This window comes from Fusarium odoratissimum (genome assembly GCF_000260195.1).
Source record: "Fusarium odoratissimum NRRL 54006 unplaced genomic scaffold supercont1.14, whole genome shotgun sequence".
NCBI lineage: Eukaryota > Fungi > Ascomycota > Sordariomycetes > Hypocreales > Nectriaceae > Fusarium > Fusarium odoratissimum.
Genome location: NW_022158700.1, coordinates 199471 through 220725, shown reverse-complemented (window position 1 = coordinate 220725; position 21255 = coordinate 199471). Strand labels below are relative to the sequence as shown.

Genomic DNA, 21255 nt, shown 5'->3' with positions numbered 1-21255 from the left:
CTGTGCCCTCCCGTTTTTATACACGGTATAAATTCTTTGACAAACTTTACCGCAGCATAAGAAAAATGTATCAGTAACAAAAAGCAGATGATGGATCAACAGAGCCTTCACCAGGTTAGTAAAATTCAAGGGATTAATGTATTCTTATCATAATGTTGTCATATAAAGATTTCTGCATTGGTGAGCCTCGGAATACAACGGCGGTAAAAGAGACTTATCCGTCGTTGAGCCGGACCTTGCCCTCCAGGTTCTCTCGGTCTCCGGGCCGTAGAAGAATTTCGAGGTCCGGGAGGCAAGCGGAATCGGCCTGTGACATGGATTTCTCAGCATAGATGCGCTACGTAATTCCACTTCCCTCCAACATCATCTTTACAACCTCAATTCCTTCAAATTGTTACTTTCATAATGGCTCGAATCCACTGCGCTAATGCGCAATCGACCGCCACTTCTTTTATTCAACTTGCACGACGAAGCTACACAACGACGCCCCAGACCTCAACGCCTCTCGAGTTCCTTATTCCACGATGCACTCCCTCATCTCGACTACGAACCCCTCATATCACCATTGCGCAATCCAGAACATATGCTCGTCCGAGACGGTCGTGGGACGTTAAGTCAAGGGAAACAGCTACGAGGCAATTCTCGACTACTGCTATCAGACAGAAGACACGGGCTATATTGAATCCCCAACAAGATGAGGATGGCAATGAGATGATGCTGGAAATTACTGAACGAGCTGCCAAGGTAATTGCAAGAAGGGAAGATCCCATGGAGGCACTGCTGACTCTCAAAGCGTCTCAACAAGATCATGGAAAAGGATGGCAATCCGAATCTCGCCCTAAGGATCCAAGTCGAGAGTGGTGGTTGCCATGGCTTCCAATATCTCATGAGCCTTGTTACTTTACCAGCCAAGGACGCCGCCGAGTGGTCATCCATCGTGAACGAGGACGATACGATTTTCCAGTACATTCCCGATGACGCTGATCCGGCCACAACCTCGGAAGAGGGCCCTAAGATCATTCTCGATGAGCCATCTCTCGATCTCCTCAAGGGCAGCAAAGTCGACTTTACAATGGAGTTGATCGGCTCGCAGTTCAAGATCATTGATAACCCACTTGCTACCAGCAGCTGTGGTTGTGGCACAAGCTTTGATATCAAGATGTAGAATACTCAACCTTTAGAGGCCTGGAGATTCAAGATCCATAGATTTAAAAGTGGTTCTCCACATGTATAATTGGCATTATTAATACCCCTCCCATGTATGGCGAGAATGCAGACGGCACGTGAGAAAACTTTTCACAATTGCTTCACATCACAGGATGTCACTGATAGAATAATTTGAAAACTCGGGTGTCATTAATCACGGTATCAATTGCCATATCCCCTGTCATGATAAGAACGCCGAGCAGTCAAATGCAAATCTTTTTTGAATCCGTTAGGTCCTAACGACCGATCCCTTAAAAGCCATTTTTTAGAAAACCAACGCTTAGTTCATCTGGCGGACGAGAGCGTTGATAGCCTCCTCGCGGTTACCAAGGTCACCACCCTCGATGAAGTGCTTGAACTTGCGGGGGCGGAAGCCACCAGTGGGGTTGGAGAGCTTGAAGGGCCAGAGGAAGTTGGAGGCCTGCTTGAAGTTGGGGCCGACAGTGTAGATCTCGTGGATGAGATCCTCAACACAGACAATGCCATACTTGCCGAGGTTCTCCTCAACGATGGCGTTGTCGGTGAGGGCAACACGCTGCTTGTTGACCTTTCCGTAACCACGCTTGTAGACGAGCTCCTTGACGGTCTTCAGGTTGGGGTAACCGTAGGCGATCCAGGGCTCGACGACCTTGAGCATCTCAGTGATGGCCTTGGTGACCTTGACGAAGACACCGTTGTTGATCTGGAGGAGACGGAGGAGCTGGAGGATCTTGCGGGGCTTGGGGGGCATCTTGTTGATACCCTTGATGCGGACGACGAAGATCAGCTTAGCCTCGGCAGGGACGAAAGCAGAGTCCTCGGCCTTGGCGACGCGGTGAAGACGGATCTTCTCACGCTCAGCATCACGGTACTCCTGGACGTACTTCTCAGCACGCTTGAAGATGACCTGACGCTTCTCCTTGTTGGCCTATTTCAAACTGGTCAGTCCATGTCTCGCAAGTGGTTGAAGAAATGATTGGAATCAGTCAGGCAATGTCAGACCCGAAAGAAGGTTAACTATCAACAGCATCGACCGGAGTCTAGTTGATGAATGTATGTTTTCCATCATAGTGCCAGAGTAAAAAGAGGATAGTACTTACAGCCTTCTTCTTCTCAATGGCGTCGGTGCGCTCAGCGCGGGCCTTCTCCTGAGACTTGCGCTTCTTAAGAAGGGTCTCGGGGACCAGGATCTGGTCGTTGGTAGGAACGCTATAGAATCAGATTAGCTCGCAGTCCACGATACCACAGGACGTGGTATGGAACAGAGCGCCGGTGCGAGAACTGTTGCAATGCAGCATTCTCTGCTTGGCTAACTCGAAAGATGTTTTTAATCGGTGAGCTGGAAGACCATGATACGAGGATCGAGGTGATTTCCTTGACCGCTCATCCGACAACGCCTCAAACATAGAGTTCAAGAAAGATATTCGAAGAATTGGTCTGTGGTGCGTATTTCAGCGACCGCGTGCAATTCGACGATAATGATTTTGGGAAAGAAGAGTACTTTATCTTCATCTCCAACACCCCAAGCAACATCTCTCAATGCCCAAACTGTGTTCCAAGCCTAGGGACAATTGAGGGAGAAGCTCAAGAAAGATCGAGCTGGCGGTCAACGACTCAATTCAGAGACCGCGACTTTCCAGCGAGAGGACCACGGCAATCCGCAAAGCAAAAGAAATCTCGAGAACCAGGGCATCTGCCCATATCGACCACGTCCTCAGAGAGGAATCACATACGTAGCACCCATTTTGTCGGCGACGGCTGTTGGAGAGGTCGGTTAGTGGTTGTCGGTCAGAAGCGTGGGTTGAAGGAAGGGAACGCCAGCCTTTTTGCTAAGAGAAATTTTCAGCCGAAATTTCCGGTGGGTCCCTGTAGGGTTTAGCAAGAACTGCCAATTCTGCCACGTCTCACCGCCCCCGCAGTCCACCGAATTTTTGGTGCGGCGCATCCAAATAATATTTGGAGATCCTCATTCTCAACCGCCAAGTGACGAAATAACCAGCAGTCGCCCATCCCTTCAAAATGGCTCCCAAGAAGACCACCACCCGCGCTCCCCAGGAGAACATCTCCCTCGGACCCTCCGTTCGCGATGGTATGCGACCACCCCTGGACGAATTTCGAGCAGATTGAGGAAGAGATCATGGACTAACGAAAATGTTTCAACAGGCGAGCTGGTCTTCGGCGTTGCCCGTATCTTCGCCTCCTTCAACGATACCTTCGTCCACGTCACCGATCTGAGGTTCGTCAGCCCATGAATAAGGAACATGAAATTTGGAGGAGAAAATTGCTGTGTTATATGGTTCAATGAGGCTAACTTGGGTGATTCCAGTGGCCGTGAGACCATCACCCGTGTTACTGGTGGTATGAAGGTCAAGGCCGATCGTGACGAGTCCTCCCCCTACGCTGCCATGTTGGCTGCCCAGGACGTCGCTGCCCGCTGCAAGGAGCTTGGCATCAACGCTCTTCACATCAAGATCCGTGCCACTGGTGGTAAGTTCAATCGGGAGTACCCCTCACTCAGACAGTCATCCTAATTCACATGCAGGTAACGGTACCAAGACCCCCGGTCCCGGTGCCCAGTCCGCTCTCCGTGCCCTCGCCCGTGCTGGCATGAAGATCGGCCGAATTGAGGACGTTACCCCTACTCCCTCCGACTCTACCCGCAGAAAGGGTGGTCGCCGTGGTCGTCGTCTCTAAGCTGCTCGCACATGGGTGGCTTGGATCGGACAGGAGATTCGCTATCTGGTTTCTCTGTGGCGTTGAGAATCACGAGGAGAACGGCTTTTTCGCCTGGTCTCCAGTCTACACTGCAGAGCCTGGTCAGGTTATGGGTTAGGACGCAGTAGACAGTTATGAATTCGCCCGAAGAAGGCCTATGAATCATCCTGCTTGTCAGATTTGTTCCATGATGTGATACTTTGCAACTGTACGGTTGACGACTTATGATGTAGTGAGATAAAAGCAATTGTATGCATTTATAAGCCGCTATGTCTACGATATGCGATCTTGATCCCTGAACTCCTCGCCAAATCATGCCTTGTTCATCCCTGTTATTTTACACCTGGCTTGAGTGTCCAGATTCCTCTACCGGCACCTCCAGTTTTGTTCAATACTGCAACCTTATCTAAAGCTGCTTTGAACTCATCGCTCTGCTTCTTGCCTGGGCAGTAGGGGTTGAAGTGGTCTACCAACATCTTGCTGGGGACTCGACCGTTGTGACGGTTGATGAATGTTTTGATCATGGCCACAAAGTCTTTAGACTTTAAATTCTTATCTGCGCCAGGAGTTCCTGAACGAGAACTTCCCCCACTCCCTGTATCGAGACCTTGACGGTCTGCCAAGTTACTCATGATGGCTGCTGAGCTTGGTCCTCCACGGCGACGGTTAGCCCCAGGACGGCCAGCCTGCCCGACCTCACCAGTCCATGTAACAGTGCCTATGGGAACTCTTCGCGCCTCTGCGCCAGCTTGGCGGAGGTGTGCCGCAGCCTGGCGGGCTACCATATTTGCTTCTTGTTGCAGAACAGAAATGTCCGCCTGTGCTTTCTGAGGCCCGTTCACAATAGCCTCGTGGTCGTAGGCATTGTTGACCGACTTTGCGAAGATACCGTCCAACATGCGCTTCTCATCGTGGACAGACTTATCTTCTCGGAAGTCTTCCATAGCAGCTACCAGTCCCATCTGCCGGAGCTCTTTGCTCTCCACGTCTGTTCCGCCTGCCACATTCTGAGCTGGTTCTGACGTTTGCTCCTGTTCGCCATCGCCGGAAGGAAGTTCAACTTCTGCTTTCTTGAAGAGCTCGCTTCGGTTGGCACTCGCATCTTCTCCTGTGTTGTAACTGAAGAGATCGTAGAGGTCTGACAGGTCATAACTGCTACGCTGCTTTGGATCCTTCAGGACTTTGTTCGTCATGAACTGCTTGAAAATCTGGCGGTGATATATCTTCTCTTCGATGGTCCCTTCCGTCATAAGTCTGTAGATTTTTACCGGCTTCTTCTGACCGAGTCTCCATGCTCTTTCTCGAGCTTGGAGATCTGTTGAAGGGTTCCAGTCAGGGTCAAAGATGATGATGCGATCAGCACCAGTGAGATTAGTTCCTAAACCTCCGGTGCGAGTTGTCATGAGGAAGACATGAATATCCGGACTTTCGTTGAATCTATCAATCATTGGCTGGCGCTGGTCGACGGGTGTCTCTCCATCCATTCGCACATAAGAGATTCCACATTCGCTGATGCACTTCTCGATAATGTTCAACATTTGTTTACCTTGTGAGAAGAGGAGCGTCTTGTGTCCATTGGGGATCATGACCTTTTGCAGCAGATCTTTTGTGAGCTGCAGTTTCGCAGATAGCTTAGGGTTCCCAAAGTCGTAGCCTGCCTTCTTTCCCAGAGTCTTGTCTAGCAGATCTGGGTGGTTACAGATCTTGCGTAATATGTCAATGCCATAAAGTGATTGTCGCCTTCGATTCAAGATGGCCGAGACCTCATCCGATTTGATGAAAGTCTCATACGCCTTATGTTGGCCATCAGTTAATTTGCAAAACAACACTTGCTCCGTCTTTTCTGGGAGATCGGCGGCGACATCGACCTTTAGGCGCTGAAGTAGATATTCTCCAATGGTTTCTTTAAGTGCTTCCGCGCATTTCTCTGCTGTCATGACCTGCAGATTGGATGCGTTGGCATAGCCACCTTGACGAATTGGGATCTCGAATTGTGCTCTGAAATTGACGAGGGTTCCCAACCGCATAGGATAGATAAAATCAAAGAGCGACCACAGTTCGGTCAAGTTATTCTGGACTGGTGTTCCTGAGAGAATAACACGATTCGGCGTGTTGAGTTCTTTGCAGGTAACAGTAATTTCGGCGTTTGGGTTGCGAATTTTGTGTCCTTCGTCCAAAACTGCGTAGTCCCATTCAACTGGCAGCAAAGTCTCGGCATATGTCTGAAGGCCAGTGTACGTCGTTACCAAGACATGCCCACTCTTGACGACTCCGTTGACGATTCTTTGAGCAGCCTTTTCTGACTTGGTGGCTAAGGGCTGGAAATGATCCAGATCATACTCGTCTTCGAACTTGGGATTCATCATACCACTGCCAGAAGCGTGCAGGATGGACACACGAAGTGGTGGCCACCAGCGGTGAAATTCACTCACCCATTGTCGCAGAAGTGTAGCAGGCGCAACAACAATGACAGGACGGCGTAGCTTTTTGCTGTAGTGAAGAGCTGCGATGAAGGCAATAAGCTGTACAGTCTTTCCCAGACCCATCTCATCACCAATGATGCCTCCGACGTTCTGCTTATAAAGTTCGGCAAGCCATTGTACGCCTGTTTTTTGGTATCCAAAGAGCGACGGGTGAATATCCCCAGGCAGTTTCAGATCATCGCCAAAGTTGTAGTCGGGAAAGTCAGGGGCTGGTTTGAACCATTCTTCTTCTTCATCGTCGCTCTCTCCTGCATCAGTAGACATGTCGACTGCTTGCTTCCGAGCCCTCCGTGCACGACTTCTTCGAGTCACCCAGTCGTTCAACCGGGCCTTGAAATGGGCTTCATTGCCATCGTCGATCTTACTAAGATCGATCTGCTCTTGATCGGCAGCCTTAGCCTTGGCTTTGTTCTGACGGCGTTGCTCTCTAATTAGATCATCCTCGTTCCCTTGCTTCCAGACATCATCATCGTGAGATTCAGAACCGGATGCTTCGGGTTCAAAATCCGCAGACGGGCTACGCTCCTTTTGAACGCGACGTTTTTTCCTTGGCCTTAACGAGAACTCACTCTCAACAGCTGGGGCTGGTTGAGGGGGTTCAGGTTCGGAATCAAGCTCGTCAGCAAATCCAGGTCTGCGAAGTCGTTGATGCGAAGCAGGCCCTTCAAGCTCTCCTCCAAGCTGTTCAGCTGCTGCCTCTTCTTCTGCATCCAGAATTGTATCGGCGAGTTGGCCTTGAATTCCTGCAGGTCGTGGTCCTCCAATCTTGGCAAATGGTGTAATCTTTCCGGTTCGAATCAGAAAGTCACGGTGGCTTTCACCGGGAAGCCTGGTAGATTTGGACTTAGTTGAGTCATCCACAGAGCTTTCTTCATGACGCTTCTTTATTCGTGCCTGGAAATCAGAGATGTCGTTGCTAACTTGTCTAATTTCTTCATCGAGTTTTGCGATTTCCTTCTGGATGTTCCGAGTTTGGTAGACATTACTGTGAGCAAGTTTCTCTAGGCGTTTCTTCTCTTTGTCCAGTTGAAGCTGAAGCCGATGCTTGGTGGCTTCCAACTTTTCGATGCGGTTTTGATCCTTCTTGTCCTCAGCTTCGTTGAGCGCAGCATTGGCTTGGAGTGTGATGTCGCGTTCAAGATCATTCTGATCTCTTACGGTGCCAGTCAAATTGCGCAGCGCATCTTCTTCATTGAGACCTTCGGTGTTCGGCTGCTCTTCTTTGTCTTCATCATCTTGAGATGCGCTTTGTTGTGCAACAGCAACCATTCGATCAAGAAGTGCTGCTTTGTCGACTTCTCGATTATCTGAGACCGTATCTTCAGATACCATGGTGAAGGGCGTGCTGGTTGCAGAGTTCACAAAGTTGCACTTCTCGTGCTCTCGGGTAAGGAGAGAGCGAGTAATCGGTTCTGCGCTTTACAAAATGAGAATATAGCCGGGTATGGTGAGTTAGCGCTGATGAGTCCTCATCCTCATGATTCAGCGAAAGCCTGAGATGGGTTGAAACTTCTGGGTAATGACAGGAGGTTGAAAATGTGCGTGAATGAGAATGCACCGAATTTGTATGGATTACGTTGCACTTGATTACGCGCTTCTAGCTTCGTTGAAAGACCTTAGTGGATCTGAAAATTCATCTGAGGCTGGAATCCTGGAGGGAAAAGTGAGGAATGATAATATCAATCAGTTGCGAAAAGTTGAAGTCGCCTTTTTACGCAAATAATAAGCTGTAATGACGTCGAGGAAGTGAAGATGAAAGACGAGTCTAGGCTGCAGGGCGTGCTAAATTTCGAGAGAAACGTGTGCTGATTGGTACGCACAGGAATCCAGGCACCAAGCGGGTCTCTGTTAATGGAAATCGATGTGCACCTCAACTGAGGTGCCTGAGGTAGAATTACCAGCAACAACTATTAGTTTATGCTTACTGTTGTATCTTCTTTCTTGTATCCTTCATCTACACTGAAGTATGTTTCAACTGAACCATAGTTGGGCACTTCTCATCTGTCTAAGTTCAGCTTAGGCATGGGCTGTTGAGACCGCTTCACGGCTTCAAGCGTGTTGGAAAGACACTTCGAATCGTAATTTATTGTAGCTTATGTAGCAACATTATGTCGGTACTTACTATACTAAAGTAGTTCAATTTGTTTTGTAAAGATCTCGAGTCTGAATTACAGTTGCTAGTTTGCTTGGCTGTCTTGGAAATACAGTGTAATTACCTCGACCTTGTTACCTACACTGTGAGACCAACTCCACCCGCCCCAGCATTGAGTTCAGATCACCACCTTCCTTATTTTTAACCACATCCACAATGAGTTGCATATAGTCGAACCATAACAAATCGACATTTTCTGGGCTATCCCACTATCCAAACTCAATAGAAGCTACGTTTTCAATATCGGTCCGATAAATCTCTCCCAATTGGGTCCCGTCTTCAGCTTCCCAATGACAGCGCGTCTCCATCAGGAACATACGACACATCTAGCGCCTATGATCGACTGACAACAAGTCCATCTCGCTGCAAGTGCCGGCACTACCGGTCCTCGTATAATACAGTCAGACTTTCCAATCTATTAGGGTTCAAAATGCGGTCTATCTTCTTCAAATTTAATCAGTCTCACCGCCTCAAGATTGCTACCCGTCCACGCCGGATTTGGCCTCTCGCTTCAGTCGCTTCAGTCAGAATGTATTCTCAGAGACCCTCATGGCTGGAAGTATGTTGCAATGACGTAAGGCCGACCCCTACGCTGTTTGCATGGAACCTGTCAAACCTTGCTTCTTACGATGGTTCTGACCCTTCAACCTCGTCTGCTTCTGGTGATTCCGACCAGCGGATCTATGTCCTAGGAGTAGGTAACTTAGGCCGCCTCTTCGCAAGTTCACTGGCCCAAGCGCCTGACAGGCCCCCAATCACATTGGTTGTTCACAGAAAGGAGCTCTTGGAACAATGGATCGAGAGTGACGGCATTGAAATCTTGCGTCAGGACAAGCTGGAGAAGAACAAAGACTTCGATATCGAATGGTGGACAGAGAATGAGCCGGATTTTGGCCCAGTGCGAGAGGTCGCCGACGGCGAAAAGTTAAAGAACCTCATCGTTTTGACCAAGGCTTCGGCTGCCCTACCACAGGTTGACCGAGTTCGAGGATACCTGGACCGAAACAGCACTGTGTTATTCGCTCAAAACGGAATGTCGAAATTGTGGCCTCCTCATGGATCCTTATACGTTTCCCATCGCTATCATAGCAACCATGAGCCCAACTTTTTAGCTTGTGTCACAACACATGGAGTGACATCCCAGGGAACATTCAAAAGTTTTCATGCCTCCCAAGCTGATGTTGTCGTCGGAGCGGTTCTCCCGAACTCCATTTCGCTCGGGAAAACAGCTTACTTAGTCAAGCAGCTACTGGAAGCCCCTTACCTAGAGGCTAGGTCTGTGTCTAGGGGAGAACTTTGGATTCTGCAATTGGAAAAGCTCGTCGTTAACGCGGTAATCAACCCTTTGACAGCTATTCTGGGGTGCAAAAATGGAGCTCTATTCACTGAATCAGATGGAGTGCTCGCACGAGTCATTGACCAGCTTCTAAGCGAAGCAAGTCAAGTGCTCCAACTTCTAGTGGCCCACGAGAGTAGCGCAGAAATCATTGGACTGCAGGAAGGACGTCTACCAGACGAGCCTGAGACGACCATCGATCTCTCCCTCAAGAGCCTGCATGAAAGATTCTCCCATCCTCAGCTGAAGGACATGATCTATCGAGTGGGTCACAAAGTTGGGGAGAACACAAGCTCCATGCTGCAAGACGTGCGTGCCGGCAGATCAACCGAGATCAGGGACTTCAACGGCTGGCTAGTTGAGATGGCAGCCTTCCTAGACCCGGGACTAGAGGTTACGGGCCACGGCACCTTGGTCGAGCTGGTGGAGGCTGGCAGAACCCTAGATGTGGATCAACTCGGAAGTTGCTTCAACGGTTCCGGGACAGATGCAGGAAAATGATGACAGAGTCATGGCTATTGGAGATCCGGGGACGTGCCCTGCCATCGGTTGTGGTCAATCCAACTTCCCTCCGCACATTGGATGAGCATGGGCCATGAGTGTTGTCCAAATAGGCACCTGGCAGATTTTGGCTGACCAGGGTTGTGATCGGCTCCGGGCCAACGTCTGCATCCTTGCAAAAGAAGCCAGCACGAGATAATGAATTAACAAGGCTCACATCCGCATTGGGGGATATGTCCTGTCGCATTTGACAAGGCGACTGGGAATTCCCGGAAGTGGCGTGTTTCGTTTCGTTTTGTTTGGCTGCGTTTGTTTCTTCCTCGGTCTCGATTACCAGGGGTCTAAACTCAACCCAACTTATAAGACTCAGTGATATAGGCCATAAGACAGGTGGTTATCGACTCGCGCTAACCCTCTCGAAAACCGCTCTGCCAACCAGATGAAACAAACGTTTTAAAGCCCATCTCTCTCGTGGGGCGAAAAAGAAACATGCAGGCATCTTAACCAAGTTCAGCGTCGCAATGCATCATCACCAAACACCGCCGTCATCGACCCAACCTCCCTCTCCTCTCCTCTCCTCTCTATCCTATCCATCTCTGGCCGATGTGACCTGAAAACTCAGACCGTTATAGCCCTGGGATGGGTCAGAAAGTCTCGGTCGACGGGGGGTTGACAAATCCATGACCAAGACTGGAAGGGGGTGTTGTGCCCCAAGTTTTATCACGCATCGTCAGTGTAGCAACCGGGACTTGAAGCCAGTTTCAGGCCTAGTTTTTCACAGATCGGGCAGTCTGCTTTATGATATTATGCAGTACCTACATCAAGTCAACAACATCAGCCAGCCATAATGCCTCGCTTAGAGACTGCACATCGGAGATTTCAAAAGAGATGTTTCAGCGGCGGTAACCCTCTACGTTCCCCGGCTCTCCGACATGTAGGTACTGTTGTCTTGCCTGCTTCCTAGCTGTGATGAGACGTGGCACAGCTGCTGCTCTTTCATGCTCTCAGCTCTGAGATGACCTCGATAGCCGTGGTTCGACACGACCTCAACCCCGGCGCATGAAGATCGTCCAAACACAGCAAGCTACACGACTTACATCTTGTGTTACCTCCTCTCGCCCGCTGTAAGACTGCACTTGGCGTCGTGTGACCGCTCAACGCGTCTCTTACAGACGCGCGCTCGCACATGCATACATACTGTCCCATTCCTGCTCACCTCACAACACGTCACAATGAGACACCACGCAGCTCGTCACAGAGCCAGCACGCATTCGCACCCGCATATCTGAATAACTGTTACTTTTCGTAGCTCCAGCTCAAAAAACGCCATCGTTTAGCGCCGTGACTCGCATCCCATGCGATGTAATGCAACAAGTTAATCAGAACCAGGCGGGTCTCTCTCTCAAAGTCAGGCAAACAGCAAGCAACATCAACTCATCCCATCACAGCCAAGATCGGGCCTTCTGTACTCTTCTGGTCATATAGCCTGTCGACAAAGTATTAACATCACGAGGACACCGGTGGGATGGACTCGACCGCCTTAAAGCCACAGGTGACATGACACCCAAAGGGCCCTTTGCCCTCCGTTTCATCGGCTCCATCCGCTCACTGGCAGCCTTTCTTCATGGTTGGCCCCCGCCAGTCGGCAACCATGGCGATTGTGCCGTACAGCACCGTCTTTGTACAGACAGCTACGTGGCAAGGTCCCGCCTTACCCTACCTATATCATAACTGATCGCAGCGGCCCCCTATACATACATGCCTACATCTCATGGGCAGGGACGAGATGCATGGAGTGTGGCAGGGATTTAAAGCATAAACACTTTCGTTTCGTCTAGCTCAACTGTGGAGACCGGTTCCGGTGAGACAAAGCATACAGGGGGGTGCTCTGAGCCAGATCCGAGGGAACCTTTGCAGTTTGGGCGTTACCCGTTGGCTCGAGCCGGGGGGGGGCCAACTAAGCAAGCTTAGTTGGCCACAAAAAGGCAGGACAGTCACAAAACGGTGGGACACCCGTTGGGCCCGATTTTTGGTGTGTTTTGCGGCATTTTCAATGTATCTTTATTCTGAAGGCGTCAACAGAGGTGAAATTGCTAAATCAATTGAAATAAAGCTTCCTGTGATAATATATCTGCTATTGACTGTAACTGTAAGAGGGAAATAGCTGCAGCGGCAGCAAGCTTGCCTACCAATTAATAACGCCTTCTCTAGTAAATTAGGTGCTTTCCTGTCCTTCCTGAGGCCTGTGACTAGCTCCTATAGCAGATCTTTCTTCTTCAATAAGGGAAATAAGGGCATCGCGAAATTGGGCTTGGTGTTAAGCCAGGCATGGTGTTGAGGGCACCGTTAGAAGGGGGGACTCGTAGTCAGGCAGGCAAGGCGGCGATGAGGGCATCGCAACTTCCTCTTCTTCCGATAAATCGATAAGGCTATCTTCTTCGTTAAAATCGGCATCAGCTGGCGGTTACATAAGTTGAAAATCGACAGAGTCATCGCTGTTAAGAAGGCCGGTTAAATCTGCTGCTAAGAGAGGCTTTGCTGCAAAGCCGGCGTTGCAAATAGCCTCACGAGCTTCCGGGGCAAGCTAGGTATCAATCATAAAGTAATCTTCCTTCTTCTTCAGTTATAAGGATATCTCCGCTCGTGATGCATCAAGAGAAGCGTATTCTATATCTCTTTTGGTGTATTCAAGCCACTGTTTAAAGCGCATCTTCTTTTCAACGCCATCAACGATAACCTCCTTCTTTTACTGCCACTCAGCTTTTATCTCTTCCATCTGCCGGATTGCAAAAGATCGTATATTCCGAAGCTGAGATCTCTGCTCAGCCTTTGCTCCTACTTTAATAAATTCAGCCTGTTGTTCACGAAGCTCTTCTAAGCTTATATTATGAAAATAATCTCCTACCGGTTTTCCTCGCTTTCCACGCTTTCTCTGATGATATCTCTTTTCAATACGCTCCTGACGATTGGCAACGTGCTTTTTCACGATATCTTCAAGTACAATAGCTTCGCTAACAATCTTCTGTACAGCTTCAAGTCCCCGGCGCGTTGGGGAGCTTAGAATATCGTGATAGCGGTTGCTGACATCCCTTGCTGTATCAGAGGCCAAAGGGAAGCGATTTTCCGCCGGTAAAAGCGAAGATAGCGCCGGATCAATAGCCTTACAAGTCTTTAACTTCTTCTTCAGCAGATAACTAACCGCCGGCACCTCGGTTAGCGGGAAAATGCCTGACTTTTCGAAGCCGGCGATGATGTAGGCAGCTGTGAAGCCTTCTTCAAAGATCTCCTGATATTATGAGAATTAGTATATAAAAAGAGGGATCTTTTGGAGAAGATGTAAGCTGCTAACACATACCTTAAAGGAGCCTGCAAAGTCACAGCAGTTAAACGTCAGATTTCCCTTCCGCAAAGCTTCTCGCAGCCTTTTTTGGTATGCATTCTTTAACCACTGAAAAACGCCTAGGTCCATCGGTTAAAGTATATGTGTTAAATGAGGAAGAAGGAAAGCAACGAGGATATTGAATTTTATACAATATTCTCTGAAGGCGAAGGAGCCGTGACCGGAGAAGCCGTCGATTATGAGCAACCGCCATATGAGCTCTTCTTCCTCCTTTCCTTCTGTGCCCGGAGGCGTATCATATGGAGTAATAGGGTTGAATTCGCTTTTTAGGTGCTCATTACACCCAAACCACTGCTCAAAATCCAGCTGACGATGTTGTACAGTAGCAGATTTCTCCCAAGACCACCGGTTAAAGTGCTTCACCCACTCGAGCGTTATCTCGGCGTTGGAAAAAGCTGTTTCCGACTGTGCAAAGCGCATATTAGGATCACCATCGATATCTGACCACTCGATCGTTGGAAAAGCTTTGAAGATAAGCCAAGGAGGAGTAGTTGCTCCTGCGGCGTTACCTGTACTAATTACCGTATAAGTCTCCCTATCTTCCGGCGAGAATACCTCTGTTAGAGTCTTCTTCTTAGTACATACAACGAGGCATTACACACGCTCTCGCAGTATTCCGACTCTAATTCCGGCTTAATCAGCATTCCAACACTCTGAGGCGCCAATCCCGTATCTGGTGATGACTTCAGAAAGTCGTTTAAACCACTGCTTCGTCTCCTCCACGCCGGCTTCTTCATACTCATAGCGAGCAGCTTCTTTCGACTTCAAAATCGATGTATCAAGCTCGGGATGATCGTCACGGAAGCGACTGTACCACATCTTTGAGACCGGCTGCGCAGCAGCATCACGGCGGCTTCTTATTGTATTTGCTGCATCTTCAATCTCGCCTTTAGAGGCCGGAAGACCGGACTTCTGCATCCAAATGATGAAGCATATAATAGCTTCTTCTTCGCTATCCGAAAGGAGTCGCGGCCGGCCCTTATTTGGCTCAGGAACCAGGCTAAAATCCGCTGTTTTAGCTTCTTCAAGCTTCTTGACGATACGCGCAATAGACGACTTGTGGGAGCCCTTATACTGCCGCTCAGCATCGCGTATTAAAAGAGGCTTCCTTATCACATTAGAAGCATCACAAGAGAGGCCCTTTTGGAGTCGTTGGCGTGAAGAAACCACCGCTTAAGCTGCTCTGATATTTGCATTTAAAGGCATAATGCACTTAGACAAGAGTACTCCTTTTTTGGCTAACTGGCGTCTAGATTTGGGTCGATTTTACATATAAAATCGAGGAAATTCGCGACAGCCGGCGGAGCGGGGTTGTCCCACCGTTTTGTGACTGTCCCGCCTTTTTGTGGCCAACTAAGCTTGCTTAGTTGGCCCCCCCCCGGCTCGAGCCAACGGGTATATCTTGTTTCAAGGCTTCAATTATAGGGCATCACAACATTCGGAGTCGAGGTGAACCGGCTCCATTTTCTCATCTTTCTAGCGTCACTACTCTGGACCTGAGAGAGAGGAGCCTCATGGCGTGATTCTGATGATGATCAAGCAGATCTTGTCTTCTATTATCTAGCGCCTTCGTCTTCCAAGTGTTCCTGAATCATGGCACCCCGATAGCTATACTCGACTTCGTCTCCCGAATCCGAATCTAGCCACCCCAGCCCCAGCCTTTCGTGCTCTACGCTTACATGCTCCGTTTCCTCTTTTGTGGTATCAAGAAACATCACAATATGCTCCTGTTCGTCCGTCGTTCTACATACACAAACCCGAAAAATACGCTGCGCCAAAAAAGGAAACCTGCTCCGCCCATGATCCTGCTTTTGCTCCCGTACATAAATGATTAAGAGGTAGAATATAGTTATAAGATAAGGGTAATAAGTGACAAGAAAGTGTGATCAGCCACATATCCCAAGCGATTGGACGGTTTCCCCTGGCTGAAGGATGGGGAATATTAAGTGCATGTAAATAATTCTTTCTCCTTTTCCGGGGCTCCAGGTCTATAGTTTTTCGTAAAGCGACATAGGAGATCATAGACGTAATAAAATGGAATACAAGACAATTTTTGAGAAGGGGAATGGGGAAGTGAAGTATGATTAATGTTAAAAAAAGGGTTCGTGACAAAAAAAAAGGCCAGTCTCGAATACGAAAGAAGAATGAAACGGCCTGTAAGCACGGAACAAAAGAAATTAATACAGGGATAAAAGAAACAAGTCGTGGGTGCGTTGTGCCCTACCTGGGCTGAAACTGGTGTGCTCAAGTCGACAACTCTAGGAAGAAGGCCTTGGGGTCGTTGATAAAGTTGTCGTAATTGTTATTATGTTGGCTGAAAGCAGCCAAATGCAAAAGCGAATGTGTTTGGGCGTAGGTCGAATGATCGTAAAGAAATAAGGAGCGTTCTGAAAGGGGAATGTGGTGTTTTTGATGCGTCGCGATTATAGAATGAACCCTCCGCTGGCATAATTATTTTTCTTTTATTATTGAAGCTGATGATGGGAATATAAGGGCTCTTCGGATTCTGCGTTTGAGGCTACAGCTGGTGATAATGACTGTGACAAAGCCGCCAAAGTTGCTGGATCCTCAACCATTAGCTGCTCAGCTCGTTCTCGACACGCTGCAGGAGTAAAGCCAGTGCCAACTTTATTGGCGACGATTCTCCATTTCTCGTTCTCGTAGTCCTGAAGGGCAGTTCGAAGCTTTTGGTCCTAGGGAGAAAGTCAGAAAATTCTTCAATCACACCACCGAGGTGATTAAGGGTTAGTTTGCTGGTTAACGTACCGTCTCGTCGGTCCAGTTCGTTGTTTTAGCTTTGAGCTTCGTACAGTATCGAACTTGTAATGTCCCTGAAGATCGTCCTGGAAAGAAGTCTGCTATTTGCTTCCACGTCAAGTTCTTGTTTTCCTTCAGTTCGATCAACAGCTGGTCATCTTCTGGCGTGAACTTCAGTTTAGGACCTCGGGGGCGAGGTGCTGGATCCGGCATTCCAATTTGTCCCACAACGCTTGGAGCTCCCCCTAAGCCGTCGTCGCGGCGCATCATCTTGGAAGGTGGCTCCGAGTCGGGGAGGTGGTGGTGGTGATGTATAGGCTGGTGTTGAGGCTGTGAAACTGCCACGGCGGCAGCGTGAGCATATGCTGCTCCCAAAGGTGTCTGTTGCATGCCACTGAGATCCGAATGGTCCAAGTCAGCCATTCCTGTAACAGATAGATCAAGATCACTGGGTCGTGGCCGCTTAGAGCCGGGTGGAGGCACAGAATGCTGAGGGTGATTCGGTGGTGTTGGGGTCGAAAGAGTCTGGTACATAGGGGCCATGACTTGTCCTGGGGCTCCAAACTGAGGCGGCCCCAGACGATGGTGTCCTAGATGAGAAGGGTCCATGACCATCTGTGGTGATGGATGCTGATGGTGTTGAGCCATTGCTGCGTGCTGGACATGAGGGTTTCCGTGATGCGGGTCGGGAGTGCCATGAATACCAGCAGCCGGGCCTCCAGGATGGTGAATAGAGGCCCGAGGCTGCTGGTGTCGTGAACGCTGATGAAGTGACGTATCATATGCTTGCTGATGTTGATTTTGCTGTCCTGATTGTGAGCCCTGACCCGAGTAGTCCACGGTATAATCCCCCACTCGATAGGTGCCCGCCAGCGTGCCTCCGATACATGAGGTCCTCCAGAGCGAACCGCTCTGGACGGCCGCTGGGCTCTGAATGGAAAGAATTTGACAGGATGAAGCCCTTGCGGGCTACGGCGAGGAAGAGAAAGGGTTATTTAGTGGCGTCCAAAACGGTGTGATTTGTGTGCGTCGAGCTAGGCTTCTGGGTATTGTATTTTGCGTCTGAAGTGTAAGTCGATAGCGTTACTAGCTACTAAGCAGCTTGCCACATATATTGTCTGAATTTTCACTGATTGGTACCGGGCCAGAGGCTTTCCCGTTTCCGTAGTTGAGTGAGACGCTGGTGACTGGCGTTGGAGGGCCGTGTTGGGGGGGTGAGCTCAGGCAGGAGTTATAATAGCGTAACGGTTGTGAGTAGTCCAAAGGAGCGTGTTGAATGCGCATTCAATCCGAAGCTGCTGTCTTGGAGAGAAGGCATAAGAGAAGGACTTGATTAGGATGAATACTATTATGACATACCACTACTGCACCGAGTAAGGCAGTCGATAGGAAGGCGAGTTTGTAGAAGCGGTAATGCTTTATTTTGTATGATAGGATACGTCCCCTCACAAGATCTCTTTTAGCTCCCGGCCTGGGGTCAGTAAACGTATTTAACACAAGGGCTAGTAACCTGGCAAGCGTTGCCAGTACCAGGGCAGGCCTATATCGTCTGATGACGGAGTAGCTAGAGCAGGGTCGCAGAGGGAGTGGATCACTGGCCTCTCTGCGTTCATGCTGCAGGTTAAAGCACTTGGAGATTTTGCCCAGTCCGGTATGAGAACAATCCCCGTCCGACAAGTGCTGGGCTGCGGAGACTACCTGTTAACCAAGGCCAGGGTCTGGAGGGTGGTCAATTTGACGATCTTATGTCCATTGCAAGGTCCCCAGGGTGCCTGATATAGAAACAAGAGCCACCCCTGGCATCCATCATGACTAGCAAGGATATGAGCACAATGCAATAGCATTGCTTTGAAGACAAGCTCTCTCGATTAGATGGCAATTTGCCATTGTAAAGCCCCTGCGCATAGAACAATTAGGAAAATGTACCTCTGCTGGAAAAGATGACACAGAAGGACGGTGGGCGGAGGTGCTTATTGGGGCACAATGCCAACTTGAAACGCGCTTCGCTTGAAGAGCGTGAGACTAGACCACACTGATGTGGCCAAGAACAGCCGTAGAAACACAGCAGCAAAACAGCCATTGTCAGGTTTTTCGCCGCCTTTCCAAAGAAAGAGCCACAGAGAGTGGGTGCCGAGCTGATGGCGTGGCAACAAGGGAGAAAACAGCTCTGGTGCTCGGTGCAGGACAGGAGTAACGGTGTGGAGCGGAGGGTTATAACAAACCCAGGGTTTGCTATAGTAGATGGCTCAACCGGGATCGTGTCTATCAATTGGACTAGATCGCAAGCAGAACCATTCTCCACTGTCCGGGAACCTCCGTTTGGCAAATCTGGATGGGAAAACAGGGAGAAACCCATCATGGATGGGTGAGTGTGCACGCCGGGTTGTCGGGGCTGGTCCAGATTTGATCAATGTGAGCGCACGCCATGATGTTGTTCCGCACAAGCTAGATCGACATCCTGGTTAACGGTGGCTGGATTGAACAAGCTCCCGCACTAAAGTCAGGGACCAGATACGTGCAACAGTCAACTAACAACTGCCTAGAGCCAGAAGTGGCCTCGCGGCTCATGGACAGGGCGCACCTGGGTATGTGAGCATGGGCCAAGTCCAGCAAACGGGAAAATCGACCCTGCGAACCGATTATCTGGATCACTCAATAGGGGAGGGCTGAGAGGAACGGTAACGGGCAGCGACATCCACATCAGAATTAGTGACCGAGATGAGTCTGTTAGTGACTGCCTTGGCAAGATAATGGATGCAAATGAGAGCTTCTGGTAAAGGCCATGACGCCGAAAAAGTTGGGAACTCAGACATATGCGCAGATGCTTGCTTGTCTGAGAAGCATGGAGCTGGACGCGATGCGATTCTGCATCAGGCTGGACCTACCCGGTTCAGAGCCGGGACCAAGATAGAAAATGTGTCTTGGCTTGAAACCTGACGATATGTCAAAGGGACGAACGCCCCATATCGAAGCCGCTATCGACAGTGGCTGGTGCTGGTGCGTGTGCCCGGAACAGCCTTATTGAGCGGGCATTGACACTCCGTTCGGAGTGCCCAAGATTGCGCTGCTCAATGCCTCATGCCAGTCAATCAGACCGCCCTTGGAAGGCGTGCATCGCGTAGGGTAACAGGCGTTTTGAAGTCGAAACACGCATGATGTTGAGGCCGAAAGCAGCCTGGGATTCCGGCAAGATGGTGTTCCGGCGGCAGGGACGCATTAGCAAGCATCTCCTGATGTGCGAGTGTGACAAGTCAAGTCGAGTCAACGGTTTTGTCACTGCCATTGTCGTCATGAAGGAGACGTCAATGGGGGGATCGGATTCCAGGACCCCGGTTCAGGAACAGGAACAGGAGGTCGGGGATGGCCTTCTAGAAGGACCTTCTAGCGCGTACAGGGCCTTGTTGGGAGTCGGGACCTTGGCTAGCGCAGAGGACCCTAGTTGCTGGTGGAGCGGAATGAGCACGCGCCGCTCTGAGTGTGATTGAAGATGGGCAATAGTGGATGTAAGTTGTCGGACGGTAACTCCTTAGGGGTATCCGGCGATGAATGGGCTCAATTTTGAGTGGTGATGCTTGCTTGGAGTTGGAATGTAGAGGTGATGATAGTGTCAAAGGGGGGATGATGAGTAGCAAAATGGAGGCTTGGCTGAGAGGGGGAACAGGGGGAAGTTGCCCGAGCATGATGTGACCTGTGTGAAGATTTGGAAAGAACCACCAAGGCAGACTGGGGATCAAAATCGAAGAAGGAGCAGGTGTCACTGTGCCTTCCAGGAAAATGCCTTGGAGCTTTACGTAGTACGTGGGCACTAGGTACCTAAAGAACGAATGTTATCGATGTCAAGCGGGCGATGGTAGGTAGCAGTTGGCCTAGAGAATGCAACAGTATCGCTTCCCCACGATGACAGCAACCTAATCTCAGCTATATCCCGAGCTCAATATTACTTTTATCAACAAATCTATCACAGCGAAATAGTGCCAACATGGCAAGCTAGATCGTGGATCAACGGATAGATCGAAGTTTTTGGCCTATGAATAGTATTATTCTAGGTTGGCAGCTCATCCAAGCTCTTCTGCATTATCTATTTGAAACGCTGAATACACTAGACATAGTGGTTTGACAGATCGATATAGGCAGGATTGTCTATAAGTCAGTGATGTATACCGAGATTTAATATTATTAATTGGAAACATTGACACGAACGGTTTCTGTTCTGTTGATCTTATCTAATCTCTTTGCTCGTGGTATTCATTCTCAGTAAATCCAGCTGTTGGCAATTATCTGATCTGAAGCTGGCACTTTATGGTTTAACCTCGAACCAACACAACCCAATGCATTGCAAACCTAAGATACCCTAAACAATTAGACAAGACTATTGACCAAAGCTCACTTTACGTGATGTTGAATAAGCCAGCCATGGCCGGAGCATTGTCTCATCAAGTGATAGTCTAGCTCAGCTCAACGGCCCGGAAACTCGAATGGCCGTGGGATGTGACCAACTGCCTACCTGCCGTGAGCCCAAGACCCAATTCTGTGGAGGGATCGTCCATCTTACCGAGCAATGGCAGCCCAGGGCCTGGTCTTTGACGCCATCTTTGGCTCGAACCACCTTGTAACCATCCCTAGTCAAATCTTACCTCACCTTACAGGCTTCTCACTGCAGGTACAGAACGCCTAGACTAAGGTATGTATGCGGGTCACTTGTCAAGGAGGTAAAATGACATGGGTT

The 21255-nt window shown here is 49.4% G+C and overlaps 7 protein-coding genes across 8 annotated transcripts; 4 read left to right on the top strand and 3 right to left on the bottom strand.

The window, feature by feature from the left end:
- Positions 1–198: 198 nt before the first annotated feature.
- Positions 199–3062, bottom strand: FOIG_08899 (60S ribosomal protein L7). The gene is made up of 3 exons (XM_031209043.1): positions 2919–3062; positions 2286–2394; positions 199–2113 (listed from the first exon to the last, which is right to left on the bottom strand). Exons 1-3 carry the CDS (start codon positions 2927–2929, stop codon positions 1487–1489), a joined length of 747 nt encoding a protein of 248 aa, XP_031061080.1. The 5' UTR covers positions 2930–3062; the 3' UTR covers positions 199–1486.
- Positions 268–1361, top strand: FOIG_08900 (uncharacterized protein). The gene is made up of 2 exons (XM_031209044.1): positions 268–744; positions 794–1361. Exons 1-2 carry the CDS (start codon positions 406–408, stop codon positions 1163–1165), a joined length of 711 nt encoding a protein of 236 aa, XP_031061081.1. The 5' UTR covers positions 268–405; the 3' UTR covers positions 1166–1361.
- A 68-nt stretch (positions 3063–3130) lies between the features above and the next one.
- Positions 3131–8121, top strand: FOIG_08898 (40S ribosomal protein S14; the record flags this gene model as incomplete). Of its 2 annotated transcripts, XM_031209041.1 has the most annotated exons (4): positions 3131–3274; positions 3349–3421; positions 3512–3672; positions 3728–8121. In XM_031209041.1, the coding sequence occupies exons 1-4, from the start codon at positions 3205–3207 to the stop codon at positions 3877–3879; spliced, it is 456 nt and encodes a 151-aa protein (XP_031061078.1). In that variant the 5' UTR covers positions 3131–3204. The 2 variants fall into 2 exon arrangements, with proteins under 2 accessions (XP_031061078.1, XP_031061079.1); XM_031209042.1 differs by having other exon boundaries at positions 3349–3672; positions 3728–3879.
- Positions 4093–8138, bottom strand: FOIG_08897 (DNA excision repair protein ERCC-6). The gene has a single exon (XM_031209040.1). It carries the CDS (start codon positions 7713–7715, stop codon positions 4233–4235), a length of 3483 nt encoding a protein of 1160 aa, XP_031061077.1. The 5' UTR covers positions 7716–8138; the 3' UTR covers positions 4093–4232.
- A 550-nt stretch (positions 8139–8688) lies between these two features.
- FOIG_08896 (2-dehydropantoate 2-reductase) lies at positions 8689–12255 on the top strand. Its single transcript, XM_031209039.1, has one exon. It carries the CDS (start codon positions 8966–8968, stop codon positions 10370–10372), a length of 1407 nt encoding a protein of 468 aa, XP_031061076.1. The 5' UTR covers positions 8689–8965; the 3' UTR covers positions 10373–12255.
- Positions 12256–15183: 2928 nt separating this feature from the next.
- Positions 15184–18091, bottom strand: FOIG_08895 (uncharacterized protein). Its single transcript, XM_031209038.1, has 2 exons — positions 16539–18091; positions 15184–16465 (listed from the first exon to the last, which is right to left on the bottom strand). Exons 1-2 carry the CDS (start codon positions 17175–17177, stop codon positions 16238–16240), a joined length of 867 nt encoding a protein of 288 aa, XP_031061075.1. The 5' UTR covers positions 17178–18091; the 3' UTR covers positions 15184–16237.
- A 795-nt stretch (positions 18092–18886) lies between these two features.
- Positions 18887–20014, top strand: FOIG_08894 (uncharacterized protein; the record flags this gene model as incomplete). The annotated part of the gene is made up of 3 exons (XM_031209037.1): positions 18887–18894; positions 19073–19114; positions 19660–20014. 3 exons carry the CDS (start codon positions 18887–18889, stop codon positions 20012–20014), a joined length of 405 nt encoding a protein of 134 aa, XP_031061074.1.
- Between the last annotated feature and the right edge of the window lie 1241 nt (positions 20015–21255).